Source organism: Aythya fuligula, chromosome 3 (assembly GCF_009819795.1).
Source record: "Aythya fuligula isolate bAytFul2 chromosome 3, bAytFul2.pri, whole genome shotgun sequence".
In the NCBI taxonomy this organism is placed as follows: Eukaryota; Metazoa; Chordata; class Aves; order Anseriformes; family Anatidae; genus Aythya; species Aythya fuligula.
The window spans coordinates 50091429-50117554 of record NC_045561.1 but is presented as its reverse complement, the minus strand read 5'-3'; the positions used below and the strand labels follow the sequence as shown (position 1 = coordinate 50117554).

The 26126-nt window shown below is 34.5% G+C and overlaps 1 protein-coding gene across 7 annotated transcripts in view; it reads right to left on the bottom strand.

Annotated features, from left to right (window-relative positions):
- STXBP5 (syntaxin binding protein 5) overlaps positions 1–26126 on the bottom strand; it is a 111995-nt gene that overhangs the window by 12800 nt on the left and 73069 nt on the right. Inside the window, exons 16-24 of one of the 7 annotated variants that reach the window (XM_032185451.1) lie at positions 25829–26007; positions 24798–24923; positions 24151–24302; positions 22592–22675; positions 16056–16121; positions 12863–12919; positions 12726–12773; positions 5725–5775; positions 750–989 (exon numbers count right to left, since the gene is read on the bottom strand). In XM_032185451.1, coding sequence (XP_032041342.1) covers positions 750–989; positions 5725–5775; positions 12726–12773; positions 12863–12919; positions 16056–16121; positions 22592–22675; positions 24151–24302; positions 24798–24923; positions 25829–26007 — 1003 coding nt within the window. The remainder of the gene's footprint in view (positions 1–749; positions 990–5724; positions 5776–12725; positions 12774–12862; positions 12920–16055; positions 16122–22591; positions 22676–24150; positions 24303–24797; positions 24924–25828; positions 26008–26126) is intronic. The other 6 variants (XM_032185452.1, XM_032185453.1, XM_032185454.1 and 3 more) reach the window with 6 other exon arrangements.

The window sequence follows — 26126 nt, the reverse complement described above, 5'->3', positions numbered from 1 at the left end:
GCAAGTGCACATACCTATTCAATAAGATGCTATACCAGTTTTCAAAATTTAAGTGTCCGAATATGCTCCATTAACATCAATAGTAATGTATTTATTAAAATAATAGAGCTGGAATGCATATTTGTAACAAAGTTTACAAACATGCATCATGTTCTGCAATGACGTTGTAGTAGGAAAGCTAAATCTATGCTTAACAGCACATTATTCAGTGTTTACCTTTATTTAGGCAACAGCCTGAAAACCATTAAGACATCATTACAACAAAATCAGTTGCTGCATATCAGTAAAACAAGATCTCTCAGTAAATCACAGGAATACTTCATCATTAGTATTTAAACCATTAAAATACACAGCCCTTAATTTTTATTTATTTTTCCCATGATTCTGTAGAACTGAAAGTTTCCTACCATGCTACTGAAGAAAAAACAAAATACACATCTTCTCTACTGTCTCTGTTTAACTATTGCCATCCACTACATTAAAATGAGAACGTCTACTTTTCTCAACAGATATACTTTGATTTTTTTCTTTTAATATTATGAGATTATATTCTCAACTCTGGAACATTAAAATTCTGATAATAAAAGTAACCAATCTATATTGTTAACCTTATTAGCTAGACCAATGAAGTATATATTAGTTTCCAATTACTCCATAGCTGAGAAAAATAGTTTCTTAACATAATAAAATAAAAGCATGAGAAACAACAGCAATATTTATCTTTAGGCTGTACTCTGCTTTCTACTCACCACTAGGAGAAACAATTACTGGCTGAAGAAGTCTTTGCTCTCCTCCTGGGGGCAGGTTCAGTACAATGACAAGCACTGTACCTAGGGTGGTCCCAACCCACAGGCACGGGGAAGGTGATGTATCAGCTTTTCTTGTGAAAGTCTCACAAAAATGAAGAGCTGAAATTGCCTCACGTGACTCTTTATCAATGCTAGTTACACTAGAACTCCTGGATCGACTGAAAGAATTGTCTTTGACATCTGAAAACAGATAGGTATTAATTAGGAAGAGCAAAATGCAGGAATTAAAAAAATTGAGATCACCTTTTAGTTTTGTTCTTTCGTATGTATTATACTACTGCTTTTTATTACTACTTTATTCTTCCTTAATCATATTTCTACTATGATTTTTCCTTAATCATTTTTTTTGATTCTATTTCCAACAAAGCACCCAATCTTTCTTCGCAGAGGTAGTGATTAAGTAATTGCCATGAATGACTTATCACAGAATGGTTTGGGTTGGGAGGGACTTTAAAGACTATCTTCTTCCAACCCCCCTGCCATGGGCAGGGACACCTTCCTCTAGACCAGGTTGCTCAAAGCCCCATCCAGCCCAGCCTTGAACACCTCCAGGGTTGGAACATCCACAGCTTCTCTGGGCAACTTGCTCCAGTGCCTCACTACTTCTTTCTTACTAGTATCAAATCTAAACCTGCTCTTTTTTAGTTTAAAACTGTTATCCCTTAACCTGTCACTACACTATAAAGCATACTGGACATTTCTGCCTTCTAGAGACAAAGAGTAAAAGTTACCATTAAACAACAGGAGTTAAAAAAAAAAATTATAAAAAACTGTCAATTAGCTCATTGATCAGATAAAAAATGGCAAACAGCTTAATGATTTTTTTTTTTGAATATTTAACTATTTTAGTTTCAGAAGGACAGGGACAACCAGACATCACGATTACACAACCTGTAATGACTTACAATATTGTCCCACTTCAGGAAACTGCATGAGTTTTCATAGGCCATTTGCACACACCTGAACTTTTAGTAAGAGAAACATCAAATGCTACCAAATGCCACTTGGCACTGCTATGAAAAGCTGAAGATCTCCTTTTTGAATACAGTACAATATGTCAGTAACACTTTTCATTGGGATGTCTTAGTCTTTTTGCTTGGCAAATACGGTTCTTTTAACAGAAAGTTAATTAGCATATTAACAAAAAAATTAAAAACAAACCATGCTGCTCTATTCTAGCCGTGTGTTGTCTGTAGCTGTGGTGATACTTAATACATCAGCATGTCTGAAGTTATCTGTGCACTCCAAATTAATGCTTTACTTTCTCAATGCGTCATTCCACAATTTTAGCACGAGACAACACTTCCCAGTAAAGTCTGGTACACTTTGTTTATATCACGACTTCCTAAAACTAAATTATTATTTTAGATCTTCAGGTGGTGCACGGAACATTTCTTAAGCAGGATTATGAAGAGCAACGTTTAACTGCATATGTACTAGAAGTATCAATATGGTAATTTCATTAAATAATTGCAACTTTTCTACAAAGAACACCCAACATGCATTTGAAAAAATCTTACAAACTAGATTTCAGCTGACAAAATACAGACACGTAGACAATATAAACAGTGAAACTCTCAGGAGAGATTTGTCTCATTCCAACAAGGATAGAAAAATTATTGTCCTGCCTTGTTTTTATTTTATTTAATTCAAATGTAAAACATCAATCATAAAAATAAACTAGGTCAACCACTCATATGCTGACATCTCAAGTTTTCACATTTAAAAACATTGCCTAGGAAAAACATCAAATCCAGGATAAAATGATGAAAATCCTTTTATATTTTTTTTAATGACCACAACCTCGTACAATGCTTGTTCCTTCAAGTTTGAATATTTATTGGCTTTTTGTTTTTTTCCAACTGTAATAGATTAATCACTCTGAATATAATCATACATTTGAATTTTGCTGACACTAAAATACATATTTGCAAAAAAGGCATAAATATTCTGTAAACCAAATTAAGGCCAAAAAACCTGGAATATATTGGTATATTCAGAATTTAAAAATGCAAACCAACTGTAAACCATCTGCATGAATAAAAGATAACTCAAATCCTAGCATCTCACTAGAACATGGGACTACATTAATTATACCCCTTTGACTAACAATTTGAGAACATACTTCCTATACTCCTTATTTCAGAAAAGATCCTTCTCCTCTTCCTGAGAAAGATACAATTACTGCAACAGGCATAAGATGTACTTTTCTTCAGTTGCAGCTGGTTGAACATTTGAAAAGCATGTGTACAAATTCCAGAAGTATTGGAACAGACAGGGAAACACAGAAATTAACTAGCCAAACAATACAGGCATTGTAGAGAGTGGACAACTCATTCAAAGAGAAGAACTGGGAGTGAAAGATTTAACTGCATTAGTGCATATTCTTTATCCTGAAGTCAGGCAAGAATCTAATTTCTTAATAGATTAGTTTTGAATGAAGAGGAAGTTACAATAGTGTGACTACAAAACCACTTCATCAGAAGGAAGGAAAGATGAGCCTCTTCTAAGCAACTAAAGCTAGGACCTAGTGGTAATGGTACCTTAATCATCTGGGTTACAACATTGAAAAACAATAGTATAATGCAGACTACAGTATGCTTAAGACAATTTCTATTTTAGGAATTGAAAGATAAATATAGGAGCACAATTTGTTTTGGCTACTTAGAGAGAATGGGGAGTAGATCAAAGATTTAGACACAAAAGTATTTTGAAAGAACACAACCATGAAAGAGTAAATGTGATCAAGGTTCAAGAAGCCATGGAAGAAAATGAGAGAAAATATGGATAATGAACTTGTGAGAAAGACATTTCAGAGCTGAGTCCTAGATCCAGTACATATGGTCACCTAAGTGACAAAAAAAGTACAAGCAAGCTGAGTCACTGAAGAACCCTATGCAAAAGCTATTCCACTAGCAGAAAAGATGGTAAGTCAAATAAAAACAGACTTATCATTGCCTAAGGAAGTTATTTACAGACCTGAAAATCTAAGAATTCTATACAGAACAAAATGAGGTGTGTAAGTGCAGACAGCTACACATGGGGTGAAGTCAAGCAAAACCAAAGACTACAACTAAGTAGTAAAGAAATACACCAGAAGTGAGTTGAACAAAAAAGCTCCATTATTTCATTAGAACAGCAAATATTAAATCATGTAAAGAATGCTGGCAATTTTAGCATTAGAAGATACTGTTTTAGCATTCTCTTTTCTCCTTGCTCCAATTAAAAAACAAACAAACAAACACAACTATGCACTTATTGCTATTGAAGAATTTCAAGTAAAAACAACAGTAGAAATAGAATGAATTTGATAACATTTAAGCATAAATGCATTCCAGTTTGCAAAGGCTGATCAAGTTCACCCTAAGCTGAAATTATCCCTAAACTGTCAGTAAAAGTAGTAAGGAAGAACAAACACACAGTGAAAAGACAAACGAATTTTTTGTGTTCCTTAGTGCTAATGATGCCATGTTTAAATCATTCTAGTGCTACACAGAAGACCTTTAGAAAGACGAAGAAAAACTCAAAGTCCAGAGGCAATTAACAGAAGCCAGTCTAGATTTAGACAATGTAACTTAAAAGTAGCTTGATTTTGTTAAAAACAAACAAACCTAAACCTATCTGCAAAAATGAAGATTAGCATGTGATGACAGCTTTCAACAGCATAAAAGATGGACTAGCAAAGAGAAACAACAATAGCTATCCATGTTCCTTGTGGAAAGGACAAGAAAAAAAGCTAAGTTAATATGGAAGCAAGGACTATTGTTTGAATAACAGGAAATTTGTTTAACTGGCTATAAAACACAAACTTTGTCTGGTATTTTTCTAGAAACTTATTTATTGGAGGCTCATGAATGAGAGGTTAAGCTGCCAGACACCTGGATCCTTGCCATAGCAATGGATTAAAGGATTTCTGAGGGTTTCTTCCAGCTTCACATTTCTCTGAGCAGAGCAAGCTGTAATGTAAATCAGGGTGGTCTAACTCTTAAGTTTCAGGATATTCCAGTGCCATCAACTCTTCCCTTGCTGATAGCAAGGGTTGTCAAATACACGGTTCTCCAGCTGACAGTCCGATCCTGATCTGTTTTCTGCTGGGGTTGTACAGGGGATTCTGCTGCAAGAGGGGAAAGGGAACTGTGGCAGACAGAAGGCAGCTTTCATATACAGGCTACATCTACTGCTGTAGGTCTACAGCTGTCCCTGATCATTTTTTTCTCTAAAATGCTGGATCTGCTCTACAAGCTGGTAGTCAACTTTTGATGAAAAAGCTCTAAAAAAAAAAAAAAACAAAAACAAACCTATTCATTTGTATGTTGTTTTAGTTATGCAAAACATTTAGCATTACAAACTTCACAACTTATTTGCTTATTATGTAAAAAGGTATTGTACTTTTTCAAGGAAATTGAAATTCTCAGACTGGCCATCTACCCAGCAAACAGCTGTATGTTATTTTCATTTATGGAGAGTGGTCACAAGACAATTACTATTTGTAAAAAGCATCCAACTATTTGCTGAGCAGACCTCAACATATCCTGTTGTTCCCAAGATACTGCATTTTTCAATTTAAAATATATCAGATGGTTTTAAACAGGCAAGCAATTTTCCTTATAATAAATTACCTGCTTATTCAACACTTTTTCTATCACAGCACTATTTTGAAAGTAGGAGTGACAGATGCCTAAAAATTATGACAAAAATGTGATAAGCCATGTACAAAATTTGCAGGCTTACCTTATGATGACAGCAATGACATTTTGTGCCTGAGAGCCCCCAAGGAGAGTGGAATTAAAATTTTAGTTCTACACTTCAGATAATGCAACTCAGTCATGATAGTTTACATAAGTAAGGACTCTTTAATGTATGCACACTCTGCAAAACAGTTTCAATAAAGATAAAATCAACTATGTAAACTTACCTAAATCAGGCTTTAACTCAGTTGGCAAACTTAGCTTCCTGGACATCTTTGCTGAAAAGTGAAGTATATCTTTTTTTTAAAAAAGAATAAACATAATTCTGCTGGCCTTTATTTGCTGCTTTCCAAACATTTAATAAATTATTCTTCATTACATTAACTGCAGTACTTAACAGGATTTCTATTAAAGCAGAGCCCAACTTTCACAAGTGAAGGGTGCAAAGTAGAACGTGGAAGATACCGCTGTCTTCAAATACAGCATTTTATTACTCTTGCCCAACTTCATTTCCCCTTAGACTTCTGAATGAACTTGATGGATTGGATGAATTTTGCTTTGGCTCAAACTCAAATTTTATCTCTTTGGGTAAGAGAAGATAATGCAGACTCAGTTACTGCAAGACTATACACTGAAGTTTTCAGAAATTGAACATCCCCTCCACTCTTCTTCTGCCCTACTTCCTGATCACACCTGAGATACTTCAAAAAAGAAATCAGATGAAATTTTAATTGCTCTAAAATGTAACAGGTAAGAGTACATGTATAAAATAAGCTAGTAATCTGAGATGTAATCAGCAATCTTAAAAGAATGAAATTACAAGGAATAATTATATATGATCAGCAGCATACAAATGTAACATGCAAAAAAGTCAGATTTCAACAGTACTGGTCATGTGAAAAGTAGAGCTTGATATCATCACTGACATAGAGAATTCTGTTTGTAGGAACAGAAATCTTATGGCTTATTTAAAATGCAGTATTATGCTAACAAACTTTGATAAAGTAATAGTCACTAGTAGACTTGTAGCCATACATCCTTCATCTTTCTTTTAACAAGTAGTAGAAGGAATAATTTTGATATAGCTTAACTTCTAGACCAGGGCTAGAATTTGAATTTCTCAGCCACATGCTATATCATTTAGTTCTTCACTGTCTTTTAAGGGTAATACTTCTCCACCTAAATAGATGTTGGATACCCGTCATTAGGCAGATTGAATCTTGCTTATTCTCTGTTAAAAATGGGAGTTCGCTTATTGTAATTATCTTTTTTTTTTTTTTTTTTTTTTTAACAGAAATCATTGTTTGCAACATGTCCTGAAGAAGAGTACATGATTTAAAGTTACTTCCACTCCTTCAAAAGGAGAAGTACTTCATTGTATTATCAATTATGCTCATCAATATTACAAATGCTAGTTATCTGAATGGTTGAACAGTTTTATTCCTGTCATACATTATGAAAATTTGAGAGTAAGGCTCCAGAAATAATCTTCTCATTTCCTTCACATGTCATTGTTACAAAGTATGTCCTGTTCAAATTAAATTCAACTCAGACCACAATGCTAGTTATTTTAACTTACTTTAGTGCAGGCTGAAACGGAAAAGGGTGCTGCACCTACATGTTTTCTACCCTCACAGCCTTGCATTGGCATCTGCCTGGCTTAATGATGAGGCCAAAGCTCATCTTCAAGAAGTTTTTGCCAGAGGCTGTTTTCAGCAAGACTGACTTGTTTCAGATCAGTGCTCAGCTATACATATGGTAAACTGTGGTACAACACTGCACTAATTACAATGAACCCTTTTTTCTGCTGTCAGCTTGAACTTGCATCAGCTTGGTGCAAGAACATGCAACCTCATCTGGAATTAGGAAATATAAGACAGGTGTTCCTCATCATAAGATTTATTTTCTGTTTTGGACGTGTAAATCATAAAAAGCTGAGATACTGAACAAAAGCTGAAACATGCACACAAAAATTGATCTGGTCTTGGCTTTTCACAGCTTTTACCATGTGTGAATATCAGTAATGATTAGTTTATTTAATCATTTTAAAGACTAGAGTGGTTATTTTTGGCTTCTCAGATCAAAGTGTTTAACAATTTTAACTCAGAAAAAATGGCAAGAAACACAAGGTATAAGGCAACAGGTCATACAAATACAGGTTCGTGTGTCAGATCCTAAGAGTCAATCCCTACTTTTGGCTTTTTTGTTCACTAGTAAAAGGCCAGCTGCATGGTCTAGGTTGACAGGGTAAAACAAATCTGCCCAGCATCTTCTTCAGTACATACTAAAAAATGCCTCTCATTAATAGGACTACAGGATACAAGAGGTAAGACTATCATTGCTAGAAATCATGAATTAACGTTATCAAGAAAACTTACAGCTCAAAACATATTTCAATGTGTCAAAAGCCTCAATAATTCCAATGTAAATAAACAAGAGCCTATTTAAATAGCAGTACTGCCATCTTGTGCTTAAAGAGAGAAGTGCCTGAAGATGCAATAAGAAAATAGGAATATTTCACCAGCCAAATCGTTTTTTAACAGTACTTGGTATAATAAACTGCTTGCATTCATATGTGGCTTATAGTTTACAATAGTTTTAAGAAAATTCAGTTTTTCCATGAGTTAGATGAAAAACAGCAATACTGCCAGACAGCTAGAGAACTACCACATAAAAGATAATGATCGGGGAAAAGGAAAGGAAACAGGATTGAGATGTCAGTGTCCGGCTTTTGACTCTATTTGTAGAACAGGTGATGTCAACTGCCCCTTCTGAGTGTAACTGACCTCATGTAGCAGCTGTGATGCCACTGCTGAATACCTCTGCCCCATTTACAGCCAAGGCTGCCTTTCTGCAACCAGCGCAAGACAAGGAGTCAGACTAGGGAATAATTCTGCTTCTCTTGCCTCTGCTTAGACCTACACTTTATACTTCTCTAAATTAGAAAACCTGAAGTTGTACATAGGCCACATACACACGTTATTTTGCTTATTTATATAACTAAACATATATTATGAAAATATGAGATTAGAGAACTGTCCAAGAACAACATCCACGATTCTTGGAGATTTCTCATATGTCAGTCTTGAAGTGGTAAAAAAATTAAAATAAAAGGTTAGCTTTGCACACTGTGCTATTTTTCAGTATAGCAGGCTCAACCAATTCAACGAAGAAAATCTGAAGACTACCTGAGACATATCTCAACTGTCAACAGGAAGCTATGGCTTAAAGTAATAGTTATATCTTATTTTGCAGTATGTTACCCTGAGCTACTTTACAAAACATTACATTGTATAGCACATTAGTTTGAAAGCTGTAAACTGTTTTCTCATATATTCCCTATTCAAGGAAACAGTCAAAACCCTCTACTAAAAAAAAAATCCTTTAAACCTAAAATAAAGTAAGACGAGTATCTTGGTGTTTTGACAGACAAGAGAATAGTTTACATGAAGCATAATTCATTTAACATTTAATGAGAAATATCTAACCAGCCTTGAATTTTCTTTCTTGCTAGTATTTTAGACATACTCAAGTTCCTATGTGATTCAACGTTTGACAACTGCATAAAAGGAAAAATTTAAATTACCAAATTTCATGATGCTTAAAGAATCAAATACTGTACTGGTGACAGTTAAAGAAATAGATTATCAATGCTGAGATGTCTAAATTTGTTAGAAGAATAATGAAGTAATTTTATAACAGAATGCCTGAATCAGACAAAATATTAAAACGCTGGAAAAAAACACTGGCATTTGGGCATCTGAGAACTTAACCTTTGATTCTGTGAAAATGGAATTAAAAGTCAATGACTTTAGCATTGTTTGGCAATTTTAGTTGTACACTTCATAATGTGAAAAGCCTTATGTTAATGGTAACAGCTATGAGTACAGAAATTTTGAATTGCAATTACTCTGCTTAGATCTGCCTAATGATATCATTTGCAATTGTTCTTAAACTTGCAGATTGCAAAAAAGAAATAAAAATTATTTTACTGAAGAATGCAGTCTGAAATAATTATAGCGGTACTGAAGTCTACAATATTTTTGAAGTCTACAATAACTTCACTAGAGCTTCTTACAGAAATGGATGTTGTAATACCTCAAGTTCTGACCAGATTCATATTGATATATTAAGTCACATACCAGTCATTGTACCAAATACTTTACTGACACAAACATGTAAAACAGCTAAAGATATTGCTTCAGCTGGAATCAGATCACAATGCCTTTCTACAAAAATTACATGGTCTTAGACGTGAAATACCTATTTTTTTCTCTTTACGTCTAACGCACTTTTCAACAGTAATTCACAGAACATGACTTACATTTTCAAACGTTTGTCATTCCCAAGAGAAATGTTTGCATCACATAACAGCCAGAGTATTTTCTATAAATTCCTAGTTGGTTAAACCAAGTATCTCCTTGTATCTAAGGTAATTGCAACTATTCTGAAGTTCACCCCAATGCAAACGAAGGGGAAACGTGACCCTAAAGCCACATATTAACAATAGACCTTTGGATAGGTACATCTGCTTTTTTTTTTTTTTTCCCTCCTAAATACTCGTAAAGACAAAGCTGAAACGTTGGTTCATGAAACATTTGCATTTTAACTTATTTATCCTACTGTTGCAATCTTTGATGGTTTTGGATCCTTTAATGAAGTAAGAACCCTTGCCTGATACTGTCACTAATGATACATATCAATGGAAATGAAGATGCTTCTATATAAAAACTTCAATAAAATGATTTAATTGACAATGGTTTCATATTTCTAAATGGATGCATTTTCTGTTACCACCTTACAGGCCTATCACTGAAATTAAATTATTTCTGTCTTTGTCAGCAGTTTTCTCTCACTGTTCACATCTGACAAAAAACACAGGGGTGATATTAACAGTGACTGAAATTAACTATGTAAACTATTCTTTTTATTTGTAACCCATTTTGACAGGTTGTATTTCACACATGGATAAAGACCTGAAAGTACTTGAACTGATTGCATGATATGCCAGTGCAAAAAGCTATGACCATGCTACATACACACAAACTCATTCCTGTGAACACAGTTGATCGTAAATTGTGTTCTTTCATACAGCAGTGTGAAGATAATGACAGAAAGTAGCACTCACATTTTACAAAACTTATTTTCCATTCACATTTAGCTGACAATTCCATTTAAAACAACGAAAATGCAAAAACATGCAACTATTAGCACCAAAGAAGTGGCATAGCATTTTGCCTTATTTTACATATACCGAAGAGCGTACAATATAAGTTCAGAAAGTCATGCAGAGGAAAGATGCTGGGTATAAGGTATAGAAAACATAGTAGTGGAGAAAAAACAAGATCATTCCTTGCACAGCATCCAACTAACGGAATGCAGATGAAATAATTACATTTCTTCAGACTTCCATTACACTGTGCAAGGTACACAATCAAAGTAAGGGCTGACTGGGAAACAGTTATGAATTATACATCCAATGCATTCATTATGGCCTCAGCTCTGCATTTAACTTACACCCAGAAGAAGGCATTGCTTGTAAACATTATGCTATTTTAGCTGTGAAAAACATTCACACTTTTTTTGAAAGGCTTCAAGCTGAAACAGATGTCAACAGTTCTATAGAATTATCATTAGCATGTTTTATTAATACCATAATATTACTCTTTTAAAAAAGGGAAAAATAAAGTAATGCTCCAACACATTATAAGACCTCATATCTTGTGCAAAAAAATAAGTTTAGAAGAGACTGCTTTGGGACAAAAGGAAAATACCTCATCAACAGGCACTGACCTAACATGCACAAGATTAAGTGTTGTTTTTCTCAGGAGAAGAACTGAACATAAGCTTCCAGTTAGCCAGAATCCTTTAGGAGAACATATCAATGAATATTCATGTAAACCATGCTCAAGTTTTTCCAATTATATAATTTAATTGACATAATGATCTATTACTGAGAGACACTTGCTTTTTTGAATTATGCTTCGGCTTCTCCTGTCTCTGAGCTCATCTTCCCTAACCTGTTATCGCTGCAGTTGTGATAGTACTGAGCAAAGGGGACATTTCTTACTCTTCCTCATGTTATGCTTCACATTCCAAAGGAACCTTCACCATAGTCATATTTTCATATTAATAATTCTTCTCGATTACTGAGTTGTGGATTTGTGGTTTAGGATTAAAAGTTAAGTTGTCAAACAGCAAATCAGAGAATAGTGAAAAAGAAACGTCCTCCATCACCTGACCTTATGGTTCAACATAACCTTTGAAGTAGTACTTCAGCAAACAACTTCACTACACAAAATAGTTTGGTTTTTGACCTCACAAAAAGAGTTAAAATTAAGCCTTCCTGCTAACATACTATACATATAATTTACATATACTAATGTAAAAACAGAAAACATAATGAAACATTAACATAGAGATTCTGAAATGAAAGTAGCCATATCCCATGCAAGAAAGAAAAACCCTTTCCCAAAATCAAATCACCCAGCCCCTGGACTTCATTTATTTAATGACCCAATTGTTATAAGCAGAGTTAATTTTCATTCCAATCACAAAAGTGTTCAATCTATAACCCACATACAACATATTCCAAGGCAGTTTGTTGCCAAATTTTTAAGTGAAGTCTGGATTTGGAAGGAAATTGTGTCACTGTTAGATGCAGAAAAGTAAATACAGTCTGGACCAGTAATGGGGTGTACGTAATATACATATATATATTTATGACCAAATATTTAGTCATATATATATATTACACACACATATGACCAAAAGTCCTTTTCCACGTGATTAAATCAAAACATGATACTACCTCCACCTTGACCACTGTAATATGGAAATCTGACCATGTGGCTATGAATGTAACACACAAAAGAAGTTTAAACAGCCACACGTTCTCAAAGGGAGTGTACCTTTGCAAAAATAATGGAATAATGTTGTGAATTGCATAGACTGAACTCTTAGTACAGATTAGAATTCCACCCATCCAGAAAACAGAGAAGTGCATTTGCAAGAGTGTAATTTAAGCCACCAGTGTCCTTGATTTTTTTAAAATTGTGCCCAGTGTATTTAGTACAGAAGCAGCCCACAGAATTACCAATTAGAAAAAAGAATGAAAAACAACTAAGTATGCGTTTTTAAAAATTTTATTTATTTTTTGCTGCTGAGTTAGTGTTGCATAGAGTAAGGCACTGGATTAGGAACAGAACATTTTCTTTCTACTTCCTACCTATATCATTGGCTACCATCCTGGAAAATTTTCTGCTTTTGGTCTTCACTGTAAATAATATATTAATAAAAAAAGGTCAATCTATGTATCAAAGAATGAACTGGAAAAAAAGACTTTAGAAAAGAAAAATACTGTACCCTTTTCTATAAAATTATTCATTTTTTGATCATCATCAGAATTTGGTGAACCAGAACCTATGAGTGAAGACAGAATGAAATGGATATACATTTAATTTTGACACAAAACCAATGCATTAATAAAATTTTCAGTTTAAGGTAGATAAAAAGGTTTGTTAAAATATAAAATACTGATGGTGGTATTCTCTGGAAGCTGGTAGCTGTACTAGATACTACGGATTGCAAATTATTTTATTGGGACAGGAATTCTGCCACATTGACGTTAGTATAGTGAGAGAAATATTTCTCTCACTGAATGAAATATTTAACACTGAGTAACTGTATTGCTGTCCTAATCATGGTTCCAGATAAAAAATTAGCCCAAACTACAATTCACAGAACACAGTAGTAACAAAATAAGAAGTTTTGAAAGTCTTTTTTTTTTTTTCCCAATGCAATATAACATTGTTTGGCCACAGCTCCTCAATTATTCCGCCAACAGCTCAAAGCCAATGTTGTCACCTAGGATTTTTCAGCATTCTTAATACTGAAAAAACAGTAGTGGTGTCTGTAGGCCACTACTTGAAGCCTCCTACTGAAAATAGAAAATTTCACTGGATTTTATTTTGTGCAAGTGTAAAAATAAGAATGGAATGCAAACATTTTGACATTTGTGAATACAAAAACATGATGGTTTACAATGCTATACATTTATTTTATGGTCAGATGAATGCCCTCAGTTTATCACCTCTTAATTTCTGGAGAGGAAAAAAAAGCAGGAGACAAAGTTCCCATCTGTCCCTTTTCCCATCCCCCCCTGGTTTTCTGTAGTTCTCTTATTAAAACTGTAGGATACACTCCTAACTTGCAGGTGGCCCCTTTCACAGTCCTCTAAACTGTATAATCACCCAATGGAGCAAATCAAATGGAAGTTAGCTTCCGTATCTCTTCACCTGGGGACTGAAACGTGGAAGACATGGAAAATCTAGATCACTAGAGCAAATTCAGACTTCAACCCAAACTGACTGGTTTGTTTTACAGGTCATATTATTAGCAGTCAAAGCCAGCAACATATTAAATTTTCAATCCACCCCTCCAAAATTAAAGGTAAACTTTTTGTGCTAATACATTTCTTTCTTTACTAGCCAGACTATTTTGGAAAAAGTTTATTTAAATTTGGCCTCCATCCTGCACCTCAAGTTCACCAGTACAGTGCGATACTTTCTCCAAAATGTCCTCTCTTATCTTTCTGAAAACAGCATGTCATCTTCACATGACTAAAAGAAGACTACAGTGTTGTGATCTTGCCCAGAAAAGGTGTAAAATTCAGAAACCAAACCTAAGGAACTGCAGTTCTTCTCATATCCATAAGAGCCGGCCTTCCCCGGAACATACAAGCATCACAAAAAGATTTCTTATCAGTGAGGTGACTGCCTCCGTCCCTAGTTACAAGTATCTTTCTCAAAGGAAAACTGGAGAAGCCTGCCATGAACCTTCTCATTCATGAAAAACTGGGAGGAGAGGACAGGACAGAGGGAAGCAGGACACAGTCTAAACTTACCACTTCAAGAATCTACTTTACAGGGCTTGCAGCTGTGGCTTCTCAGCTCCCTCTTTTCTCTATTCAGTATTTTTGGTATTTAGAATTATTTCTCTTTAGTAGTGCATGTGTACCTAAGAAATCATATACTCTTTTCACAGAATATTCAGCTCCCCAAAATTCTAGATTTTATTATGAGTAAGCTACCTTCTAAAGTCTTCTCAGATCATCAATTTATAAATTAAAACTTAAATCCTACCACTCTATGGTTAAGATTTACCCTCTAATTTTGTTTCCTTTCAGAACATTTAAATCTGTCTATTCTAAGTTGTCCCCTTATTTGATTCTCTTTAAAATATAATGCAATTTGGATACATATATATATTATCTACTCCAGCTAACACAACCCAGACATGAGGGAGGGAGGGTAGGCAGATTGTTAAATTTAAGATTTTTCCATATAACCTTGATTCTTACCCTAGTACTTCCATTGCACTGTTAGTGGAAATGGTGATTTGAGTTTTATACCACTTCAATATCAACATTATGAAAAAAGCCTCTAATTCAACTTAGTGTTTTAAGCTTTAGCTATACAAGTTGGAAGTCATTTGGGCTGACATTTGAGTGATGCTGGAGCAAGAGAGAAAAAAGATTGCAGTTACAACTCATTATTTGTTCCCTGTAAACATTTTTGCAAAAACAGTAAGTTTTTCAATGGAAATGGGGCAGATGATAACAAGATATAACACTGCATTTCAGTTTTAAACAGTTTCCTTCATGGCTCACTTCCTTCACTCCTCACATGGCTCACAGGCTACCATAGAAAAGGAATCTATCCTTAGACCCCTATATTGATTACCAGTTTGCACGACCTTGCAAGTATACTAACTACATTACACTAGCTACCTGTGTAAACCTTTGACCTTTAATTTGGAGCAGAGCTTTCAGTGAAACAGATGAAGTGACAATACTTCTTTAAAAGTTTTGTCAAGAGTAATGCTGAAGATGCGTCTTTTACCTACTACATGAAATATTAATTTCTAATACTATACACTGACACATACTATTTAATATTTACATATCTATAGCCTCAATGAGCCAACACTGAAAAATTTTAAAGTTGTGTAACATACTGCTGAAGCTTTCTTTTAGAATATTAAAGTACATGGATATTCAGTAACTACTGAATATCCATCCCCTTCTCCTTTTTTTTTTTTTTGGAAACAAGAAAATCATACTTTGTAAGGATGACAGCTTCTGAAGACCTCTGATTCCAAAGGAAAATGATAATTTGTGGAAGCAGAAGTAAACTAGCTCCTTTTGCAAACTTTTTTTTTAAACTACTTCTGACAAGTGAAACACCAGATACCTGAACTACTACAGGAATTCATACACCTCTTATCAGTGTTTCAGAATTCCATTGTGCAGTTTAGTAGTCTCCCTGAAACACAAATATTGCAGATTGTATCTCTCTTCACTCATTTTCATGACATTTTTATTGCATCTGTTAAATAAACTTTGCTTTAAAAATACAGTGGAGCAACACAATGGTTTTTCAGGACTTCTCACAAGTTATACAGGTTTTATATAATTACTTAACCAATATGCGCTTACTTAAAGCATGCCATCTTCTGTGCAAATAGGAAGATGAAAGTTAGAGAAAGTGATGATTACCTGAAGTAGGTGATTTGCAGCGATCTTCTGGCACCATTGTACCTTCATTAATATCACAAAGACCTGCTGGAACACAAAAACAATGTATAGTGAATATGGCTGCTATTTCATCCTTTCTTCCATTACAGTTAGGATTTTTTTTTATTAAATACAAACCAGCTGGCTGTGGTAGAATTTGCTACATATTACACTTTTAAAAATTTGGACACTAGCTGCAGCCAGTGCAAAGCTATTCACTTCATCCTACTCATTAAATTTCAGTGAAAAGAACTATCTTTTAAGCATGACACACTTATCTGAGCACTTAATTACATTATATAGATATATCAGATATACATCATTTCTATTTTGAAAAAAATCCTACAAAAATGTAATTGTTAAAGAAAGTCACATGAAAGAGGATCTCTAAGACTACAACCACATTCAGAGTATACGTGAAACTGAGTTCTTTCACTATTTGTTTTCTATCTGTTAAAGTGATGAGCTTTGTATTTACTTTCATTCTGTGAAGTTCAATATGGAGTTTTACTGAAAGATTATGTCATTTGCTGAATTTAGGGTATTAGGGTGCTTAAAAAAGCCTTCTTCCTTATACGAAGGCATTTCACTAAATTACATTGTCAACTCTGACCATTTGAATAATGAATATGTTAACATCTAAAGCTCATTCCTTACATTCCAGTGAAGGAAATAAAGCATAGGAGTTCAGTATCTGATGCTAAAGATGGAAGTTACCTCATTAATGTACTAAAGATTATTCCATAGCATTAACTATGAATATACAAGGAATTTTGCCCTTTTCCTTTTTGATAATAAATTGCTAGCAACACTGTCCAGTTTTAAACACACTTGTGACTATAAATGTTTTGTACTACACAAGGTTGTGTAATAAATTTTCTTAAAAATACACAAGCTGCTCTCCCCAAAAAGCAAAATAAATTCTAGAGAGTAGCATGGGTGGACAATATATTTTTATGTATATTTAAAGGACGATGTCTGGGATACATTTACAGGTAAATTTCAGCATGTTATCTCTCCAAGATAGCCTGAGCAGACCACGTGTTATACATTCAGAAATCAATAGCTCTGCTAATCACAAGTAAGGGTGATCAAAATCAGCTTAGAATTAATGATCTTTCTCATTAAGATTTCTGAAAATTCACAGAGCTCCCTTTTCACAGATTAAAAGCATGTGATTACCACTCTGAGAATATGGCCTTGGTGAGAGCAGATGTCCCTCAAAAATATAAAGACAGATCTTGATGAGGCTTCTTTAAGAAATAAACATGAATTTTTGGTGCTGGGAACAAACAACCAAATCGAGACTGCACTTGGTTACTACATGGGGAAGCTTTTAGATGAGAATGAGGGGAGGGGGGGGACTGAAGCCTCCTTTTCGGGAAAAAAAAAAACAATCTTTTAAGCCTAAAATGTGCTTATTAACAGTTTTAATAGCTAACATCCAGAAGGATCCTCTGACCCTACCTAAAACAGATATTAAACATCTCCCTACTCTTTCAGCTGGTGGAAAGCACAGGCCTCACAGAATGGTTTCACTGGGCAGCCTATATCATCAATAGAGGAACAAAAAAAACCGTCAGGAGTAGCCACACATAGTTTATCAAACCAATTAGCATCTTCTTTATAGAAGTTTTAGGTGTCCTGAATATTTGAGGTGGAGTCTTCTGGTACTAACAGTTGAAAAACCAGTTTCACCCACAGAAGAACAAATACCATTTTGACATTTTGATGTTCTTTCATCACTGACTGTTTATTCTTGCCTCTCCCCACTTTCTTTTTTGGTAATCCAGCAAAAACTTTGCCAGCGTTGCTGAGTAGGATTTGAAAATGAACATGGTCCTTACGTATGAGGGGAAACAGTTCTTGCAAGCGTGACAAAGAAATACCCAGGAGGTTTTCTGGCCTTCACTTTAAAACACGCTACCCAAGGCCTTCCTTCTGGTGTCTGCCATCTAAAAAGCTGTTAGCTTAGACACAGTGCTGTGCTCACACTGCCGCTCAGATGCTACACATACCTATTGTACATGAAGCTCTATTACAACATGCAGAAATATGAGCTCATTACTCCCAGTCAAAGCACAGTTTCAATTCTGAAATGTCACAATAGACAACACAGTATCACACTATGTAGACTGGCTCATTACTGGAAGTAGGAGGTTTAAAGAACGCTCTTTGACCAAATATTAAGTAAATTCTCACAGCAGTGATACAGGGAGGACAAACATATATATCCTGTGCTTTTAGAAATAGTCATGTTTCTAAATCATGCTCCTCAGGGAGCCAAACAACATAAATCCTAAGATGCAGTTCAGGAATTTAACATCCTCTCTCCTCACAAATATTTTAATTCTTTATCTTCAGAGGAAGAATTGAGCTTCTTACACTAGCTTCGTCTCAAAAGTGAAATCCTGCTTTGTCTGGAATAGACTTTAGACAAGAATAAAGTCATATACCTACACATTTGCTTCCTCTGTAAGTAGTATTTAAGTTAAATTTGATTAATATCCATCTTAATGAATGACTCATATCAATTGATCCAAAAGAAACCCTCAAAATATAGTCTCTTGTCATAAAGCTATATGCCAGTTTTATGCATTAGTTAAGATTTAGCCTACTAAAGAGTAAGTGGGCATTATGACCATCATTATGGCACATAAACCTTGGAAATCTAAGCATAGTCAACACTGCTTTTATTTGACAGATAGGAGAAAGGGACAGAAATATATATAAAAAAAAATTATGTATTAGTTGTTACAATGAGCAGAGAGTAATGAAGATGATCTGAGTTGAGCCTATGAACTATGAAGGCCTGTCTACCTTATAACCCAAGGCACCCTGATATAACCCACGTGCACAGTAAATTCAGGAAAGGTTTCAGGCTTACAACATATGTGCAACTTGCTGTGAATTTCTAAACCAATTGATCCAAAGTCTTCTATTTTAGAACTGCAACCTGACTAAAACAAATATATGGAAAAGTGATCTTCTTAACAAGCTCTTAGCTTCCTTCTGAACTCTAGTAGCAGGAAATTTGAAATAAACTTTAAAATGAATCAAAGTCATATAATGCTACTAAAGGTAGAAAAAACATCATGCTGCATTAAATGCTCCCTAGAACTACAACCAAATTTAATTAATGTATTCATTAATGAGATGTTTGATAAGATGATTCATAAGATGTTTGATGATTTTGTGCATAAGCTTCAGGCAGATTTATCACAGAAGAAACAACTTCACAGAAAACCTGCCTAACAAAAAATACAATTAAAATAATAAACAACATGAGAATTAGAATTAAAAATAATTAACTTGAGACAATTAAATAAACACAATAATCAAACTGTGATTTCAGTTCTGTATTTGGCTTAGCCACAATTGATGTTGGTCTGGTTTAGTTTAAGCCTAAATTTAAAAATTCAAAACAAGTTCAGGTCCAGATCCAGTTGGAGTAGAAATAGGATGGGTAAATGAGTAGAACAACCAACCCCTGTACTTTCTTCTGGTTTGATTCAACTCCAGTTCTGAAATCCTTGTTGGTTACATTAAAAAAAGACTTTTTGATGTGTAATCAAATAAAAGTCACATGCAAGCAAAAACTGCTTCTACTTTGTCTGAATAATTCTGAACTCTCTCTGCTAAAACATATAAAAACGTTATAGGAATATATAAAACATACATACATTTCTAGTATATTGTACTCGTTGAAAAATCACAGAAACCCTTGCAACTCCCACCAATAATAAGCTTTGAAAGAGTTAATAAGGTTGGTGTCTTCTGTGAACTCAAAATTATGGGACTAAGCAAGCAACAACTGCTATTTGTAGTTCTTTTGTGTAGTCATAAAATTTTGAAGTGTGTGATATTTGGTATCAGTACTGGCTGTCTTCTTGCTGACTCTATTCTCCTGTCATATTTTGGAATTTGTATATCAAGCAAGGATCTCAAAACAGTATTAACAGCCACTATGAATAGATTTCTCATCATTCTGTAGAAAATTTTCTCACATTTCAGCATACAGCCAAAGCTAACTTTTTTCTTCCACAATCACGAGTTAAAGATTAAGATTGACTTCGTTTTTATCCATGACAAGCACCTGAAGACGTTGTTTAGCAGGCCTTCACAAAACACATACTGCATGCTTCACAACCTATAAACTGTCACCTAAAACACTAGTAAAATACCTGGTAAGATTCACTGAAATTGCAAAATACAATCCCAACCATAGCTCGTACCTGTAGAACTAGTCTGAAATGTCAGTTCACAGTCAAGCTAGTGTGGAGTACCTTGACTCTAAATAGATGTTGCTTTAAGATGCGACCCTGAAATTCTTTTCCCAAGTAAAAAGATGACAGAAACATACATCATATTCTTGTATCACAAGTGAAGGGAAAATCTTGCATTTCTACTCATACTTTAGAAAATACATAGCTCTTAGTGTATGATTTATTATTTTTTTTTTTTATAAAGAAAATCTTTCTGAATTTTCAACTGATTAACTCAGAACATGCCATTTAGTAAATTATAAATGTCTATTTAATAGACCATTTAGACCATCTGCTTACAATTTATGCTGGAACATACGAAATAGCAGGGTTCTTACTGAGGAAGGATCAACTCTTCTTGCTTTGTTTGGTCAAAATCTGTGGAAATGGTTGAATAACAGAATATTTTTTTCCTCTATCATGAAATCATTTAATCTTTGGTTTTGCTAATCTTGGATACTATGGACAGTAGCAATATGCCGCTTTGTCACACTGTCTGAACCTGAACTTCAAACAACTAATTAATAATTTGTCTGAACGCCTACATAGGTTAGAATGATTACCTTCTAATGCTGTTGTTGTCTCAAAGAATGAGAAATACACTCAAGTTTCTCTAAAACATCCACATTAAGCACACAAACTCTTTTTCTAGGAAGATTTACGTACTGAGTACTAGTAATGCCTGAAGGTTACTAGAACTGTACAGCAGTTGAAAGTCTTATGCATACAAATCTTCAGATGTATTAAAATAGAAATGCTTTAAAGACAAAAACAAAAGAATTCAATGAATGTAGGCTTGAAATACAAACGAGTGAGCATAAGTTCCTTGTATTTTTGAAGGCACTAAACACCAATATTAACATTCAAGAACTGGAGAACACAAACCCCCAAAGTGCACTGACTAGCTCATATAGCACCAATCCCATAAATACAGCAAAAAATTATGCTTTAGCTTAACAGAGTTTTGTAAACATATACAACAATAATTATTTATTTTTAAGCTACCAAAGTCTGGATAACAGCAAGAACTAGAAAACTAGAAATCATTAGAGATGTTAAATAACTCTAGAGAAATTAATTTCAGTCTTTATAGAAAGTGAGTGTGCAGCTCTAGCTAGTCAAAATTTGGAAAGGATGGTGAAGGAAGGCAGGATCAACTACTTGGTTAAGAAACCAACTCTCAAAAAAACCATTCTAACCTACAAATATTCCAGGTAAACTCAGATTTTCAATTGTTGGCTTCAGAAGGCAGTTCTGGAACTTCTGCCCATCTTTTGCTTCCCTTCACAGTGTCAAAGGAGCATCAGATCCCAGCTATCAGTTCTTTATCATCTCAAGGTGGAAGCGTTTCTTTCATGCCTAACTGTTCCTTGGCAGCAGATGACGGAAGACCATAAAGAAAGAAATAGTTGGCTATTAAGCCTACCATCTTTGAAATGCATTTATTTTTTTCTCTTTTGGAAAAACCACAGAGAGAAACTAAAAAAAACTAGACCACAGTCTCAAGTATGCCTTCCCCCACCCTGCTCACTGTTCCTTGGGTTTAGTTTTATTCTACACTCCTGTTATAAGGTGGTCGGATTACAGCCCAAGGGCTGGAGAAAACTAGCATACTAGAAAAATGCACATTGCACTTTTAAAATCTACTTTATATTTTCTGAATTCTTGAATGCTGTGACTGCTGGAACACATCAGAGAAGCCCTGAGGGTAACTCATGGCTCTGATGGGCTACCATCAGCCCCCTACAGGGCTGTGCAATGCACCAACACCTGAACTTTTAAACCCTACAAGCAATTTCTTCACAGAAGTAAGCTTTCACTTTTAATGGACAAATCACCATTACAATGTTAATAAGTAAATAAATAAGTGTTGTCATCTTGTAACACGAGTTCTGAAGCTTTTTCAGCCAGGATGGGGACCAAGCAAGAGAAGGTTCTAGCCTCAGAGGACCACTGGATTTGGTGAGTCAGATCTTGAGCCTATAGACATCAGCAACTTATGAGACAGGTTCTTGCTTTCCTCCTCTCTCCTGCCAGTACATAGACTATTATCATGGTTGCTTTTTTCCTTCCAGTTTCTTTCAATGAAGCCATGAACAAGTGATAGATGTATGATTGATTAAAATCAGTTTCTAAAACTAAAACAATTACTTATAATGGAATAACAAAAAATATTTCTGGTGAATAAACAGCAAGTAAAAAAAAATCAGGTTCAGATGTTCAAAAATATTTTATTGCCATGAGATGACTTACTTATATAAGAGGTGCGAAGCTTTTTCACAGACTCTGAATATAAGTTAGAAAGGCCGCACATGCAAGAAGCCACAGTCAGCATACCTTTATGCAGCAATGAGAAAAGGAAAGACGGAGACACTAACAGTACATTTGAGAGAGAAAAGCCAGCTCAACAACTTGTATAACCAGGTTTAGAAAACGCTCTTGCCATGCAGGTCATTAGTATTAAAATGTAAGATGAAAAATTATATGATTTCATGTGACAGTTACATTCATGAGCAAGAAAGACTCGATTCATGAACATCGTAGCCAGAGTGTTAACTCAGATTTATGCTGAACATTAAAATAATAAAAGGCAAGAGAAGCAATTTTTAACACTAAAAATGCAGTTAATACATAAATGCATGAGGTAGAAGTTAAGCCCTTTACTACCAAGTGCAATTAACACAGTGAAGCTGCAAAGTTATATATATATATATCTTTGAGAAAGAAAGAAATATGTTTAAATTATACTTAAAGTATATCTTATCTGACACAGGCTAAGAACTGCTTATGTTCTGCTTTGTGCTAATGCTTTTTTAAAGCAGTTTTCTCAGTTGAAGTAAGCTGACTGGTGTTAACTACATCTTTCTCAAACCAATGTTTTACTAAAATTTCCTGGAGCATCAATTTTCACTTGGATAAAATGTTACTTGAACTTTATTCTGGATCAGTTAAAATAAACCAACCAACTCTAGAGCATGAAGAAGTTTTTTGAACATCAATAATTTCCCATCAAATGGTAATCATATGGGGGAAGCAGTGACTTTGTTGATAGCCCTGTCTTTAGCTGCTTTCCAAATTAGCTTAAAATTATCCACTAACTAACAAGAAGGAGAAAATCTTGAAATTCTAACTTTTAATTTTGGCAACAAAAAGTTTGGAATTCTGACTGAAAGGTCATTTTCCTCCTCCACTGCAAAGAAGCACCCTTCTTAAGTATACTTTTGAAGTCAAGTTCATTTTTCAAAAAAAGCTTCTATTTTACTCATTTGGATTGTGAAGTTTAATTGATTTATTTATATCAAAGGCTTCCTCCGAAACTAATATAAGAGCATGTACAATATTATAACACTCTTTAGATTATCATGGACCTTTCTAAACAAAGGTTAAAATAGGATGCAAAATGATCTCAGCAGATACAGTGACTATCTGCTAATATTAATAGGTTTATACATGCATGTGACATGGATACTAGGCTTAGCAGAAGAAATGACTTCAAGCTGTGTTAAAGGCATAAATCTACTGAGTGTTTGTAACTTACATCTACATACACAGAACATGCGTTTCCATCTGTTTTTTAAAAAACTAACATTACACTAGAAAACATTAACAATGATATCACGCATTACTGAGTATTGTTTTATTGAGTATTATTTTTGAAGGAAAAAGTAACAAACCTGCAATAGTGATGATCAAGAAGAAAGGATGAAACCATAACGGCAAAAGCATACTTGTATGCAAAGAATAGACACTGTTAGCCTTGATAAACTCAGAAGATAGACATAGCTGGTTAAAATAAGTGCTGAATAACTCACCCCCAGATGGCTGCCGAGTTTTTCGGGGAGATCGTGGCTCCCTACGATAAGGATCATTGGAGCCATACAGTTCAATAGTGCCAAGATTCAAGAGCACTGTCTTCTGCAGGTAATCAACCATGGCAATACCATTACAGTTTCCAAAAACTACTCTGGAAAAAGATAAGTGGAAGGGAAGATAATGCTAGTCAAATATAGGTATAATTTCAATTTTGATATTTTTTTGCTGTTAAGAATTTTAAGACTTCCTATTTTTTTCTTACTTTATTATTACTATTTTTAATAAGTTGCCCTAAATTAAGAATCTGTATAAATTATAATTTTAGAATGCAGAATTGTTTGTGTTCTTTTGTATAAAGATGTGACACTGACTAAAGTAGATCACTGTCATTGTATGTGCCAACCTATCTGACAGAGGCTTAACTGACATTTAGCTCTACAGTGCAAACACAAGGAAGAATGATGCTGATTTGTTTCTGACATTAGCATCATCAGCAATCACTCTGCCATGACCCACAAAATTTAAGCACAGGAAATTGATTGCATCTCGTGTTGCTGTGCAAGTCATGTGAACACACTGACTTAATTTTTAATAGCTGCCACATTAACAAGATAATGAAAAACAAAATTGCATAGAATATACTTACAGGCCATATGCTGAATTGACTGCTAAGCTGGTTATCTGCTGAGGAGGTTCTCCGCTCACCCACACTAGTTGGATAACTAGCTCAATTTGGTAACCTGGAGACTGCTTAAGAGGAGAATTTTTAACTCTGCAAAGTAAGCAAAATATATCTTTTTGACTCTCTAAAATCTTTTTTTTTTTTTCCTTACAGGCTCAGAATTCACTGAACTTTTGAAAGTTTGGATAGCTGCAAAGAAAATCAACCAAAAACAGAAAACTACCTCAGAACTGCTCATCCAGTGTTTTAAAAGCCCCTTTGATTCATTATTGTGTTGAAAATAAATTGAGCAATGATCACAAACTCCATTTCTCTCTTCTTCAGAAAAAGTACAGTATTTGCACTCTGTACTGACTTGAACAGCATCTAAAAGGAAGGTGGCACTAACTCTTTTCTGAGTTCCTAAAAGAACTCTGGTTTAGAGGATGTAAGAGTGAGGCATGTGGATGGAAGAAGCATATGGAAAATGAAAACAGAAGCACAAGGTATTAGACAAACACAAACAAGAAGTTAACAATAGGGAAAAAAATTCAAAGCAATGTAAGATGACTGTGATGGTAGACCAGTTACAAATAAAAAGCTTGAGGGGTGGGGAGGCGGGGGGGAATTGAAGCTCTTGGAAACATTGCCTGCATGCTGACAAACAAACTTAGGAATTTAATTTAAACATTTTTATTTAAAATGCTTGTTCTACAGCATGAGCATCTATATCTATACTACCATCTGTGCCAAAGTTTCCCAAAACAAGCAGCATAGTCATAAAACTATTTTCTGATTATTATTATTAATATCAACTGGAATTAGGACATTTAAAGAAATTAAGATTGGAATCAATTTATTGAAAGGGAATTTAACTTCCAGATATTTGCAGAATGTTGCTGTAACAAATGTGTTTCACTGACAGTAACATTTCTGTAAGATTTTTCCAAGTAGATATATTATCAGCATACAAATTTTCTTGTTTCAAACTCAAAAACAAAACAGAATATACTTACTTTAAACATGGGACATTATCACGAAGTCCATCAGATGAACTACTACTAGTTGATGGATGAGACTGGGGAACAATGGATTGAGGATTGGAACCTGTGCCAGGAGTTGGTAAAGGTGGCACCTGCTCACCATCTGGAGATTCAATATCATTTATTTCATACAACAGACGTACTTCCAGCATCTGCAACATAAAGTTAAAAACAACAACAAAATCTGTCAATTCTGTCTTTCAAAAAATACATGAATTAAATGAAGTGCAACCAAAGTTACTAGTGCTAAAAGTGACATCCAGGACTTCTC